We start from the raw sequence: 13,967 nt of genomic DNA, 5'->3' as shown, positions 1-13,967 counted from the left end.
GAAAAAGGATCCGACAATCAGCTGGGCAACAATCAGCTATGCCGCACAATCGTTGGAACTTTTAAAAAACTTTTTTAAAGCATTTTGTTACTACCAGTTCAGGCCAGGCCATTATCTGTGATTGTCTTTCATGTGACTGGAGGACCCCAAGTTATGAAAATGGCTGTTCCATAATCTCACCTTAGTTACATAGTCATCAGATAAGTGTTGGTAGGGGATGAAGCTGAGGACCACCGGATTACATCCAGTGTAACTCACAGCCCTGCTCAGCGGTTGTGTATCAAAGAGAAAGCAACAGGTTCTGAGTGATGCCAAATGGGTTATACCCCAGCTTCTTTTTATTACAGTTTCTCACGTAGTGTTTCCCTTATCCTCCTGGCTACTGCAAGATGTAAAATGAAGGGAAAGAAAGAGGGACTTTGGTTCTTGATTTGCATTATACCCTTTTCGCCCTAACTGCATGTTACAACATGGTTACCAGATTGTGCTCTGGCCATGCAGCATGGAATGTGTTTGCAGCTTCAGGATTCCTTTAGAGCAGTGATGAGCAGAGCCTTTTTCTTACGGCGTGCCAAAATTGTGTGTGCGCCCGCGTGCCCACACCAATTGAATCCTCCCTGGCCACCTGCGCATGTGCGCACAACACCGCCAGGCTCAGGAGTCTTTCCTGAAGCTTGGGGAGGGTGAAAATGCCCTCTCCTGGCCCCCTGGAAGCCCTCTGGAAGCCAGAAATGGATTGTTTCCGAACACCCAGTTGGCCCGTTGGGGCCATTTTGTGCCCTCCCCAGGCTTCAGGAAAGCCTCCGGAGGCTCGGGAGGGCGAAAACGGCTTCCCCCGGCCCTCTGGAAGGCTGACAATCATGCGCCCGCCAGTTGACGACTGGCGTGCCAGCAAATATGACTCTGCGTGCCACCTGTGGCACGCATGGCATAGGTTTGCCATCACGGCTTTAAGCGTCCTGGAATCTATTTTTGCTGGTTCTCATACCCGCTTTTCAGAAAAGGTGGAGTTGTAAGGGCCAGATATTTGCTTGTGATCTATGATTATTGTTGTTATTCACACTTTTGCATAAGGAGAGGCCAATTCTGCAATGGCCACCAGTAGGAGAAATATCAGAAGAAGGTTTCCTGATGCAAATTTCTGCAAAATGAGTTCAGAAACAAAGCCTGGTGGTTTTGGCTTGTGGTGTAGTAGTTGTGAGCAGGACTTTCTCAGTGGTGACACTGTGACTCTTGTCCAGGGATTTTTTTTTTTTAGCATAGCTTTTATTGTCATTGTACAAAATAACTACAACGAAATGGGTTTTAGCCCACTGGTGCAATTCATGACAACAAATACAAACAACATAAATAGTATAAAGAATAATACCGATGCAGCATAAATACTATAAAGAATAAAGATGGTAGTTTTAAATGCTATAGTGGCCTTCTCCAGCTGTGCCTTCTGGGTCAGCCTGGCTCGGAATTCTGAAAGCCAACACTTTCAGAAAGAAACAGTCTGGGGTAAATTGCACTGGGTTTTAACTGGATAACATACAGAGAAAGAATAGAATAGGAGTGTCCAAACTTGGGAACTTTTAAGACTTGTGGACTTCAAGTCCCAGAATTCCCCAGCCAGCATGGCTGGCTGGGGAATTCTGGGACTTGAACTCCACAAGTCTTGTGGACTTTATGACTTGTGGATTTCAACTCCCAGAATTCCCCAGGAGAATTCTGGAAGTTGAAGTCCACAAGTCTTAAAGTTCCCAAGTTTGGACACCCCTAGAATAGAACAAAACAGCCTTGAGGGGGGTGGGGAGGAATACACGGTTATCTATTTTTTTATTGTTCCATCATTACAATAAGTTCTAGGAAAAAAGACTTCTGGGGTGTTTGAGACAGATTTATAGGCACAAGATCTGTTCACCTTGTGAGCTTATGGGTACGGCACGCCCGCACACGACCCCCCCCTGCGCTCCCTCCCCTTGTGGCATGCGAGCCAAAAAAGGTTCGCCATCGCTAACCTAAGCCATTGGTCTTGTATAGGGTAGGGATGGCGAACCTTTTTGGCACCGAGGGCCCAAACTGGAACGTGCCTTCATGTGTGTGCGCCCGAGTGCTGGAAACCCCAAAACCAGCTGGCTGGTGCACATATGCGCGCCAGCCAGCTGATCTTCGCGTACATGGGGGCACTGGAAACCCAAAGACCAGCTGGCCAGCACATGCATACCTATTTTTTTTGGCCATTTCTGGCGCTCTGGTGCCTGCGAAAATACACCAGAAACCAGAAGAGCCGCTGGGGATAGCGCACGTGCCAACAGAGAGGGCTCACCATCCCGGGTCTAGGGCTTCCTTCCTGAGCAGGGATTTGGACTGGGAGACCTCCAAGGCCTCTTCCAATTCTGTTATACTTTTTTGAGCACCGTTGTTAACTTTGAACAATCACTGAACTAATGATTGTAAGTCGAGGAGCACCTGTGGTTCTGCTTCACTCATGGAGTTTGTGTGTCTGTGTGTGTCCCGTTAGGACCCAGATGGTCTCGGAGAGATGGAGGAGGAGCACGAAGAGCTCGGGGAGAAGGATGTTGAGGATGAGAAAGAAACAGACAAAGAATCAGCCGATGAAGACGAAGCCGCCAACGTTGGACTGCCCTGCAGTGTTGTTTCAAAGCCTGCCTCCACAGAGTCCACATTGCTCCTGTTTAAAGACAACTCTTCAAAAATAGGGTACTGGGAAAAATCCAGAGAAAAAGCAACGGCTTTCATTGTACACCCTGAACCCGTGATGGAGAACCTATGGCACGCGGAGCCCACTCTGGGCATGCAAGCAGTCACCCCAGCTCAGCTCCATCGGGCATGCCTCCTGCAGGCCAGCTGATTTTCGGGTCTTTGCAGTGCATGCAGAAGACGCGCGCATGTGGGGGGGGGGCGGGGGAGCACAGGGGGATGCCTCCCCCTAATGGCCTATTTTTCATCCCAGGAGGCTGCAGGGAGGCCTACTAGGGCCAAAAAGGGGCGCGGGGGGGTGTCGTGCGGCATGCATGGGGGGAGCGTGGGGGTGGCACAATCAGGGGGCCCTCCCGTGCATTGTATTACGGGTGCAGGGGCTCTGTCAGGCTCCCGTGTGCATGCTTTTGGCACGTGACGACAAAACGGTTAGCCATCCCTGCCCTAAACCTTATTTCGGGAGAGCCGATGGCCAATATCTTTTATAACTGTCAAACGCTACACAAAACATCTCGATGAACTGTTGTTATTTAATCCGTTAGAAAATTTATTAGCTTCTCATGTTACCTTGGGGCAACTCCTTTCTCTGTATCCCTTTCTATTTGTTCCATTTGTTCATAAAATTAACTTGCGTTTCCGTGAATAATTGCTCGGTGGAACAAGAAGCCAAAACTAATAATTAAGGCCCATTTAAAATAAATCAAAAGTAGGTAGCATGTCATGCTGATAAATCATATTGATATCTTAAATGGGTTTTGTTTTCTGGCAGATGTTTTTTGGCAGGTGAAAAAGTTGAGCTGGAGGAAGCCCTGAGCAAGAGAGCAGAGAAGCAAGGTAGAACATCTGTCCCTGTGTTGTTTCTTTCAACCCTTTTTCCTGGTGAACGAGGCAAGGGCATTGCAGACTCTTTTCTTTACTGTCTTTTTAAAAAAAATTCTGCTTTTCACACCTGTCGCTCAGGGTGGATTACATCCATTAAAAAAATAGAAGGAGGCCCTGTCCTCAGGCCCTGTCCTATGGCCCTGTCCTCAGGCCCTGTCCTATAGCAACTATAAAGCTGCTACCTTAGAATCACCTGAAAGATAGGTAACATGTGGAATATATTAGTGGCATTGCTGTTTTCATTTTTAGTGGGCAGTGGATAAATCATGTGGTTTTATTTTGGAGGGGCTTCTTTGAAACTCAACCCTGGGACTGATCTGGGCAGCCAAATGCTTTCTAAACAGCCATGCTTCATGGGGCTCCAAAGCAGGTCCTGAGCCCAACTGGACTCAATCTTTCAGCATATGACAGTGACGAAACAATGTTCCTGTAAATAGCGGAAGGAGGAAGAGACAGTATGAAGCATAAGATTTAAAAGCTGGTCACTGCATGTATTAAAAATAAACTCACCTGTTCACCTGAGTTGTTATGATTAGACCAGTGCCATGCGGTTAAATGTGTGCTGGAGAGTTTAGGATCCTAAGAAGCTGTCTTAGAAAGCAATTCCAGCCTGCTACCCTGTTTCCCTGAAAATAAGACCTCCCCGGATAATAAGCCCAATCAGGCTTTTGAGCGCATGCGCTAAAATAAGCCCTCCCCCCGAAAATAAGCCCTCCCCGAAAATATTGCAACACAGCAGCAGCCATGAGGTGACCAAACTTGCCGCCTCCTGCACCTCAAAAATAATAAGACCTCCCCAAAAATAAGGCCAAGTACTTATTTCAGGAATCAAAAGAAAATAAGACCTGTCTTATTTTTGGGGAAACAGGGTAGTTTATTCGTAGTTCTGGTCACCTATGTGATTGACCTGGTACCCGAATGAATCAATTTTTTGGGACTGAATGGTAAACTAAACCAAAAGTCTGGATTCACACAGTAAACTGAACCACTTAGATGGAAGTTAACCATGGTTCAGCAGAGTTTGTAGACTCTTGGTTCTTTCATCAGAAGGCTGAAAGCTGTAATACCATTGGAAAAGGGGTGGGGCTTGTGTGGCAATGTGACAATACAGATATTCTTCGACTTACGACCAGAATCGAGCCCCAAATTTCCTTTGCTAAGTAAGGGGGTTATTAAGTGAGATTTGCCACGTTGTATACCTTTTTAATGTGATCGTTAACATGAATCATGTTGCTAAGTGAATCTGGCTCTCCCTTCCCCCCTTGACTTTGTTTGTTGGAAGCCAGCTGGGAAGGTTCCAAATAGTCATCACATGACCCCAGGACAGTGCAAATGTCATAAATACATGCCAGTTGCCAAGTTCTCAAATTCTGCTCACGTGAGGTTTATGTGTGAAAACCAGTCATAAGTCTTTTTTTTCCCCAGTGTCGTCGTAACTTTGGATATTCACTAACCAAATGGTTGTAATCCGAGGACTACCTGTACTTTTTTCATCACTTCCTCTGTCCACTTGTAGGTGCTGCTGATTGGATTATTTCTTTAAAAAGAAATATGATTTTAAATAGCATACCTGAAGTGCCGAGTGTCTTTATAGGTTAGGTTTATAGGTTTATTGGACTTATATGCCGCCCTTCTCCCAAAGGACTCAGGATGGCATACGACATACAAAACACATATTACAAAAGTTAAAAGAAAGATTAAATAGAATATCCAAAAAACCCAATAGACATTTACAATGAGATTTAGAAAGTACGTTAAAATTAATAATTAATTTTATTCAGGCCAGGCCGGCTTGCTGCAAAAGCCAACTTTTCAGGGCGCGCCGGAAGGACTGGAGGTTGGGAATTATGCGAAGCTCCGGGGGCAGCTCATTCCAGAGGGAAGGCGCTCCCACAGAGAAGGCTCTCCCCCGGGGGTCGCCAGCCGACACTGCTTGGCCGACGGCACCCTGAGGAGGCCAACTCTGTGGGATCGTACTGGATGGTGGGAGGCTATCGGTGGCAGTAGGTGATCTCGCAGGTACCCTGGGCCTAAGCCATGGAGCGCTTTAAAGATCATAATTAACACCTTGAATCGCACCCGGAAAACAACAGGCAACCAGTGCAGGCTGCCTAAAAGGAGTGTAACATGGGAGCACCTAGGTACCTCCATGACAATCCACGCGGCCTCATTCTGGACCAGCTGAAGCCTCCGGGTGCTCTTCAAGGGCAGCCTCATGTAGAGTGCATTACAGTAGTCCAGGCGAGAAAGTACGAGGGCATGAGTGACTGTACACAGGGCATCCCAATCCAGGAAGGGCCAACCTGGTAAAAGGCTCCCCTGGTCACGGCCGTCAGGTGTTCTTCTAAACTAAGCCGTGTATCCAGGAGGATTCCCAGATTGCGGGCCTTCTCTGAAGGGGCTAAGATTTCTCCCCCTATCATCAAAGATGGTACAAGGTGCACAAATCGGGATGACGGAAACCACAGCCACTCAGTCTTGGAGGGATTGAGCTTGAGCCTGTTCGTCCCCATCCAGATCCGTACAGCCTCCAGGCATCGGAACATCATGTCGAGGGCATTGTTTGGGTGGTTTGGGGTAGAGATGAAAAGTTGGGTATCATCAGCATATTGATGATACCGTACCACAAAACCATGGATAATCTCGGCAAACGGTTTCATGTATATGTTGAACAGGAGGCGTGAGAGAACCGACCCCTGGGGCACCCAACAAATGAGGCGCCTCGGGGTCGATCTCTGCCCTCCAGTCAACACAAACTGCGATCGATCCGACAGGTAGGAGGAGAACCACCGCAAAACGGTGCCCCCCACTCCCAACCCCCCGAGTCGTCGCAGTAGGATACCATGGTCGACGGTATCGAAAGCCGCCGAGAGGTCTAATAGGACCAGGACAAAGGAACAATCCCTACAAAGCGAAGCTTGGAGACCGGACAATAGTTGGCTAAAGAAGCTGGGTCCAGGGAAGGCTTCTTAAGGAGGGGCCTCACCACCGCCTCCTTCAAGGTGGTGGAAAAGTACCCCTCTGTCAATGAACCGTTGGTAATCACCTGTATCGTGTCACCTCCTGGGAAGCCGAAACTAACCAAGAGGGACATGGGTCCAGCACACAAGTGGCAGCACTGAGTCTCCCCATAATCCAGTCCATGCCCTCGGGAGTCACAGGCTCAAACTCATCCCAGATAGTTTCCACCAGATTCATCCCCGTCGACTCCCCTGAATCTACACAGTCAGAGTCCAAGCCTGTCCGGATCTGAGCGATTTTATCCTGCAGATACTGAACAAATTCTTCAGCCCTACCCTGCAAGGGGTCTTCCCCAGTTCCTTGATTAAGTAAGGAGCGGGTCACTCTAAACAGGGCGGCTGGGCAGTTATCTGCGGACGCGATAAGAGCGGGAAAATGTTGCCGTTTTGCCGCTTTTATCGCCACTAAGTAGGATTTAATATGAATTCTTACTAGTGTAAGAATTTACTTTTATTGTTTCTCTAAAATGGATCGTGTTTTCTATCCTCGCTCCTTTCCTTCTCTTAGATGATGAAGATTCGTTTTTGCTGCCAACCTTGGCAAAAGAGAACAGCCACAATAGCAGCTTTGAGCTCATTGGCTCCATGATTCCCTCTTATCAGCCATGTAATAAGCAAGTGGGACGTGGAGGCCACTTTTTCTCTGCGGTTGGAGCAGCCCGCTCTCCTTCTCCGGGCTTCTTCAAAACAAGCTTCCTCAGCTCAGCTTCTAAGGTAAGCCTCTATTGCTTTAAGTCTTTACAGCATTTTAGTTTGATGCTAAATGAATTTGTGAGAGTACAAAGCCACACAATGCAAAGGGAAAGGTTTTAAAGGCAAGTTTTAAATGGCGTGAGAAAGTTTCTAGAGGAGATTCTGCATCTTGTAACGTGGGTTTGAATCCTCCACCCCTCCTGCCCATCCCTCTAATACAGTGTTTCTCAACCTTGGCAACTTTAAGTCCTGTGGACTTCAACTCCCAGAATCCCCCAGCCAGCACAGCTGGCTGGGGAATTCTGGGAGTTGAAGTCCACAGGACTTAAAGTCGCCAAGGTTGAGAAACACTGCTCTAATACCACCAAGAGTATCAACGATTAGTAGGGCGGTTCTCCTCTGATTGGAAACCCTGAAGCCTGGTGGGCCAGGTAATCAAGAAACACCTCACGGCCAAGCTATACGCAAAACGTATCTAAATGCGAATTTTACCACTCCAGCCTAGGCTACCTGGGGTATCGAGTCTCCTGTGAGGACGTAGAGACGGACCCAGGTAAAGTCAAAGCCGTCCTAGACGGGTAGCCTCCTCGCACCCATAAGCAACCCCAAAGCTTCCTAGGGTTCGCAAACTACTACAGATAGTTCATAGTATAGTACAGCCTTTATTGTCATTGTACATCATGTATAAAACGAAAGTGGTTTTAGCCTCACTGATGCAATCCCTGACAACAAATACAAACAACCTAAATAGTATAAAGAATAGTCCCTATGCAAGTAATTAGGAAAAATTAAAAAAAAAAACTAGTCCTACGTTTCCACATGCACGTGGAGTGATTGTGTTTAAGAGTCTTGACAGCCCAAGGATAGAAACTATTTTTAAACCAGTGTGTTCCGCTGGCTATGCTTGAATGTCTTCTGCCCGACGGTAGAAGTGTGGCTAACTAGTAAAAGCCTTTCCTTTTAACTTTTGTGATATGTGTTTTTTAATGTTGTACGCCTCCCTGAGTCCTTTGGGAGAAGGGCGGCATATAAATCCAATAAAACTAAACTAAACTAAACTAAGTGTGAAGGGACACTGACCAGGGTGTGAATCATCTCTGAGTATCTTCCTTACTCTGCTAAAGCAGCGAGAGCTGGAGATGTCATCCAGTGGTGTCAGAGGGCAACCAATGGCTTCTTGTGCTGAATAGATCACTCTCTGTAGTGCCTTCCTGTCTGCAGCTGTTAAACCAGCGTACCATCCCCTCGTGTGCTGTAATCTCCCGTCTGATTACTGACCTATTAGAAATGGGAGGGATAGGTGGGGGTTAAACCGTAATCCAGGCAACCGCTACAGTGGACCCCAGAGTGCCAGAGGGCAATTGAGGCACTCAAAGACGATTTGCCAAAGAGCCAATCTTCAAACTCCCAAACCCCGAGCATCCATTTATCATTCAAGCAGATGCCAGTGATGTGGCAGTGGCTGCAGTTGTCCTCCTGCAAAAGAACGCAGAGGCTCAGCTGCAACCCTGCGCCTAGATCTCCAAGAAACTGAAAGTAAGATCATTTCATTGCAACTGCTTCATTTAATGGCCAAATTGCTGGTCCCCATTTGGTCATTAAATGACGTCAGTGCCTAAGACGCTGAGCTTGTTGATCAGAAAAGTCGGCGGTTCTAATCCCTAGCGCCGCATAAGGGAGTGAGCTCCCGTTATTGTCCCAGCTTCTGCCAACCTAGCAGTTCGGAAGCACGTAAAAAATGCAAGTAGAAAAATAGGAAGCCACCTTTGGTGGGAAGGAAACAGAGTTCTGTACGCCTTCTGTGTTTAGTCATGCCGGCCCCATGACCATGGAGACATCTTCGGATAGCGCTGGCTCTTCGGCTTCGAAACGGAGATGAGCACCGCCCCCTAGAGTTGGGAACGACTAGCACATATGTGCGAGGGGAACCTTTACCTTTAGTTTTTGACTTACAACCATTAATGACTGTTCAAAATTACAGTGGCACTGGAAGAAATAATTGGTCATCCCCAGGGTCACGTGATCAAACTTTGGGCACTGGGCAAACTAGCATGTGTTTACGACAGGTGCAGCATCCTGGGTCATGTGACCATTGACTTTCCCAGCCAGCTTCCATCAAGCCAAGGCAAGCCAGATTCATTTGACGACCACACAATTCACTTAACAAGTCGCCTGCGAGTGAGTAGGCGGCAATATAAAATTTCCAAATAAATAATAACTGATGATTCGCTTAAAAAATTCGTCCTTTCTCGCCTGGACTACTGCAATGCTCTCTACATGGGGCTGCCCTTGAAGAGCACCCGGAGGCTTCAGCTGGTCCAGAATGCGGCCGCGCGGATTGTCATGGGGGTATCTAGGTGCTCCCATGTTACACCCCTTTTAGGCGGCCTGCACTGGTTGCCGGTTGTTTTCCGGGTGCGATTCAAGGTGTTAATTATGACCTTTAAAACGCTCCATGGCTTAGGCCCAGGGTACCTGCGAGACCACCTACTGTCACCAGTAGCCTCCCACCATCCAGTACGATCCCACAGAGTTGGCCTCCTCAGGGTGCCGTCGGCCAGGCAGTGTCGGCTGGTGACCCCCAAGGGGAGAGCCTTCTCTGTGGGAGCGCCTTCCCTCTGGAATGAGCTGCCCCTGGAGCTTCGCATAATCCCCGACCTCCGGTCCTTCCGACGCGCCCTAAAAAGTTGGCTTTTCCAGCAAGCCGGCCTCTTCTGTTAATTTTAATTTTAACTTATTTTAAATGCATTGTTTTTTTAAATTTGGTTTGCTTTTTTGGATATGGATTTAATCTTTTTTAACTTTTGGGATGTGTGTTTTTTAATGTTGTATGCTGCCCTGAGTCCTTTTGGAGAAGGGCGGCATATAAATCCAAATAAACCAAACCAAACCAAACCAAACCGTGGCATAAAAGGTTGTAAAATCGGGTGTGGCTCACTTAACAACCACTTTACTTAACAATGGAAATTCTGGTTCCCGTAAGCCAAGGACTACCTCTAATTTCAAGTGTCCTCTGATACTCTTTCCTCTGTCTCCTCCTCTCACCTTACCTGTTTACTTCCCGATGTGGGTTGAAGATGTGGCCTGTATGAATGAGTTTCTACTTTGTTTGGAATCTACGCAGAGTTCAGGCAAAGCATCGGAGCCATCACTACCCATTGAAGATTCCCAGGATCTCTACAATGTTACACCGGAGGAGAAAAGCCCAGTTCCAACCGGGGGGAGGTTTCAATTCCAGTTCTCCCTAGAGGATGACACGCAGAGTCAGTTGCTTGATGCAGATGGGTAGGTAGCAGAGGAACACAAGAAGCATCGATTAAAAAAAATGCAAGGTGATACAGGCTAACGCTAATGCTGACGAGGCTATGCAGGAACCATGAAAAGAAAATTGTACCCACATCGATCCCGAGAAAGGAAGACAGGAGAAAGAAACTCAAAATAATCCTATATTGCAGGGGTGTCAAACTCTCGTCATGTCCTCGCGTGACCAGGGGTGGGATTCAACCGCTTCAGGTGAATCGGATGCTAATTTTACATCTGGTTCGCTGAACCAGTAGTTGCAAGGACTGGCTGGTCCCGCCAACCCCGCCCTTCTCAGGAGTCTCCACCTGGCCCGTTTTGGATGCCAGGCAAGTGCAGGGCCTGGGCAGAGGCTCTGGGAGGGCGAAAAGCAGACGTCCCGGAAGTCCAGAAATGAGCCCGTTTCTGGCCTCTGGAGCCCGGGAGAGGCTGTTTCCGCCCTCCCGGAGACTCGAGGAAAGCCCCCTCCCCACCAAGATGCAGGAGGCCGAGATGACCACGCGCACTCAGCAACCAGACAGAGAACATATTGTGACTCCCCCTCCCCCTTTTGCTAAAACGGGGGTAGGTGTGGCCAGGGTGTGACGCATCTGGCCTGTGGGCCGCGTGTTTGACACCCCGCTATATTGATTCAGTTCAGTATAAGAAAAGGCAGAGGGTTAATTTGGCAGATTTTAAAGATTCCGTTGTTCTGTTTAGTGTTCTTAAGCTGCATTCCTGAAATCCTTGCACCCTTTCCTCTCCTGGCCTAGCTTAAAAGGGCTAACTTATAAGAACCAAAACTCACATTATTCTAGATCAGTGTTTCCCCAATCGTAGCCATTTTTAGATGTGTGGACTTCAACTCCCAGAGTACTGCTTGTTGTGGCATATTGAGGGTTGTGGAATTCTGGGAGTTGAAGTCCACACATCTTAAAATGGCTACGATTGTGGAAACACTGTTCTATATGGATTTCCAAGTCCAAAAACTAGCGGGTTCACTTGTTGGTGGTTGGCTTGTTTATTTTGGATACAGCCAGCCGTTGCTGTCTGTTTGATAAACCATGGTTTATTAAACAAATCCAGGGGCGGGAGGAATGGGACTCTCCGAATTGGCTTTAAGGGCACCTTATAAAATCCACTCTTGACTTTCAGGTTTTTGAACGTTGGCCCTCACCGGAACAAATATCAGTCCTGCAAGAGCCGTCTGCCTTTGGCCAGCATGGACGAGAATGCAATGGATGCCAACATGGGCGAATTGTTTGATCTGTATTCTGGGCAGAACCAACAATCTCCTAACCCAGGCAGCGGCAAGAAGTCAGACATGGAGGAATTGCTCCATCTTTGCTCAGGGAAATTCCCATCTCAGGGTGAGTCGGTGTCTCCTCTGAAAAGTACAGGAGGGATAATTGCTATAATTAAGAACACAATGAAGAATCCGGTTCTGGTCCCCATGATACAAAAAAGATGTTGAGACACTATAGAAAGAATTCAGAGAAGAGCAAGAAAGATGATTATGGGTCTGGAGGCTTAACCGTATGATGAATGACTGAGGGAACTAGGTGTGACTAGTCCAGTGTTTCTCAAACTTGGCGACTTTAAGTCCTGTGGACTTCAACTCCCAGAATCCCCCAGCCAGCATAGCTGGCTGGGGAATTCTGGGAGTTGAAGTCCACAGGACTTAAAGTCGCCAAGTTTGAGAAACACTGGACTAGTCTAACAAAGAGAAGGATTGGGGTTAAATGATAGCCATCTTCCACTGCTTGAGCGATTGTCATAGAAAAGAGGGGGGTCAATCTTTTTTCCAAAGCATTTTAAGGGCAGGACAAGAAATAACAGGTGGAAGATCATAGGAGATCCAACCTAGAATGATGTTGTGGCTTGCTGGCGGCCAGCAGAGTTGGACAATGAGGAGGTTGGGGAGGAACATGGCCCAGTCTGGGGGTTGAGGAAAGCTCAGACGAGGGCTCTGCCTCGGAGGCAGAGAGAAGACTACACAGCAGCGAGGCAGAAGAACAGCTGGAGCCTGTTCCCAGTGTGCGCATGCGCAGAGCAGCCAGAACACAAGAACAACTAAGAAAGCAGTTGGGAGTAAAGTCAGCTGCTTGGGAGTAAGTCACCTACTTGGGAGTAAAGTCACCACAAGTCACTTGGAGGTGATTGGCCCCTCCCATAGGAAACAAAAGAGGAGCGAATGGGGAGTGGGCTTTAGCAGGAAACAATTCATTCGGTCTGGAAAGTTCTGTTAGTGATTATAAGAGACTCTGTGTCAGGTTTTGCTTTGCCCTGTGTTGTTATCTGGCAGCTCTCCAAACGAGATAAGGTGCGTGTGGATAAGCATTCCTCTGAAAGACTGTTTGCTAAAGCCTTGCTGGCTGTGAATGAAAGGAATTCACAGTCGTGTAAATCAAAGAGGTTTTGTCGGGACCCAGACTTTGCTTCTTGCTTTCTAAGGAAGCCTGGGTCAGAACAAACGAAGGAGAGATTTCTCAACAATTAATCTGAAACAGCTTACTTCTGGAAATTGTGGGTGCTCCATCACTGGAGGATTTCAAAAATAAGGATCTCCTTCTTGAGCAGAGGGTTGGTCTGGAAGACCTCCAAGGTCCTCTCCAACCCTATTGTTCCATTCATCCTCATCGGGCTGAATGGTGCTAAATCCTGCACTCACCTTTTCTCAACCAAAATGCAGGCAAGGGAATAGGAGTTCCACATTTCTAAGCCCTGGGTGAAGATTATATTTGACCCCTGGGTCAGACTGGCTCTTACCTTGGATGCCAAGTACTCAAGGATTGTTGGCTCCAGGGCAACAGCCATTTTAGAAGTAGAATAATTAATAATGGACGCACTTAACCTCTCAACATCGTTTTTTCCAGCCGGCTGAACTGAGTGTGTTTAATCTCTTTGCTGTTTTATTCCAAGGATTTTCCATCCCTCCCCCACAAAAAAACCCGGTCAGTTAAATAAGTTACCCTGAGAATCCTGCTACTTGGCTCTCAGATAGTGTGTCATTATGAGCCAAATGTCCTTGGAAGGGAGGGGGTGGGGCTTCTGAAGTCAGCCCCGCCTTTTTTGTTACACTTAGAAATAACTGCTTTTAGAACCCCTCGTTGTGTTCGAATAAAACTTCCCAGCCTTCCAGTGTAGTCTCCACTGGAGTCCCCATCAAATTATCGTAGAAGTCTAGGCTTCCACAAAGCTCAGTTCAAAAAAGCTGTGCTGATGTCTGTGCGAAACCTGTTTCTTTAAAGTAACCAGGCAAGTGGGGGGCAATTTTATGGTGGCCAAAGCCCATCCTTGGCATCTGAGGAAGGGTAAGATCTTCAGAAGATTGGGCCGTGGTGTGAAAATGGTTGGGGCCACGTTATGTACATGGAAAGGATTCGC

At 47.5% G+C, this 13,967-nt stretch overlaps 1 protein-coding gene across 3 annotated transcripts in view; it reads left to right on the top strand.

Annotated features, from left to right (window-relative positions):
• CLSPN (claspin) overlaps positions 1-13,967 on the top strand; it is a 48,442-nt gene that overhangs the window by 16,911 nt on the left and 17,564 nt on the right. For all 3 annotated transcript variants that reach the window (XM_081962653.1, XM_081962652.1, XM_081962654.1), the window contains exons 11-15: positions 2,507-2,706; positions 3,476-3,540; positions 7,117-7,322; positions 10,426-10,586; positions 11,736-11,950. In XM_081962653.1, coding sequence (XP_081818779.1) covers positions 2,507-2,706; positions 3,476-3,540; positions 7,117-7,322; positions 10,426-10,586; positions 11,736-11,950 — 847 coding nt within the window. The remainder of the gene's footprint in view (positions 1-2,506; positions 2,707-3,475; positions 3,541-7,116; positions 7,323-10,425; positions 10,587-11,735; positions 11,951-13,967) is intronic.

The sequence above is a fragment of the Natrix helvetica genome (assembly GCF_964273705.1).
Source record: "Natrix helvetica genome assembly, chromosome: 9".
Taxonomy (NCBI): Eukaryota; Metazoa; Chordata; class Lepidosauria; order Squamata; family Natricidae; genus Natrix; species Natrix helvetica.
This window is presented reverse-complemented; position numbering and strand designations above follow the sequence as displayed.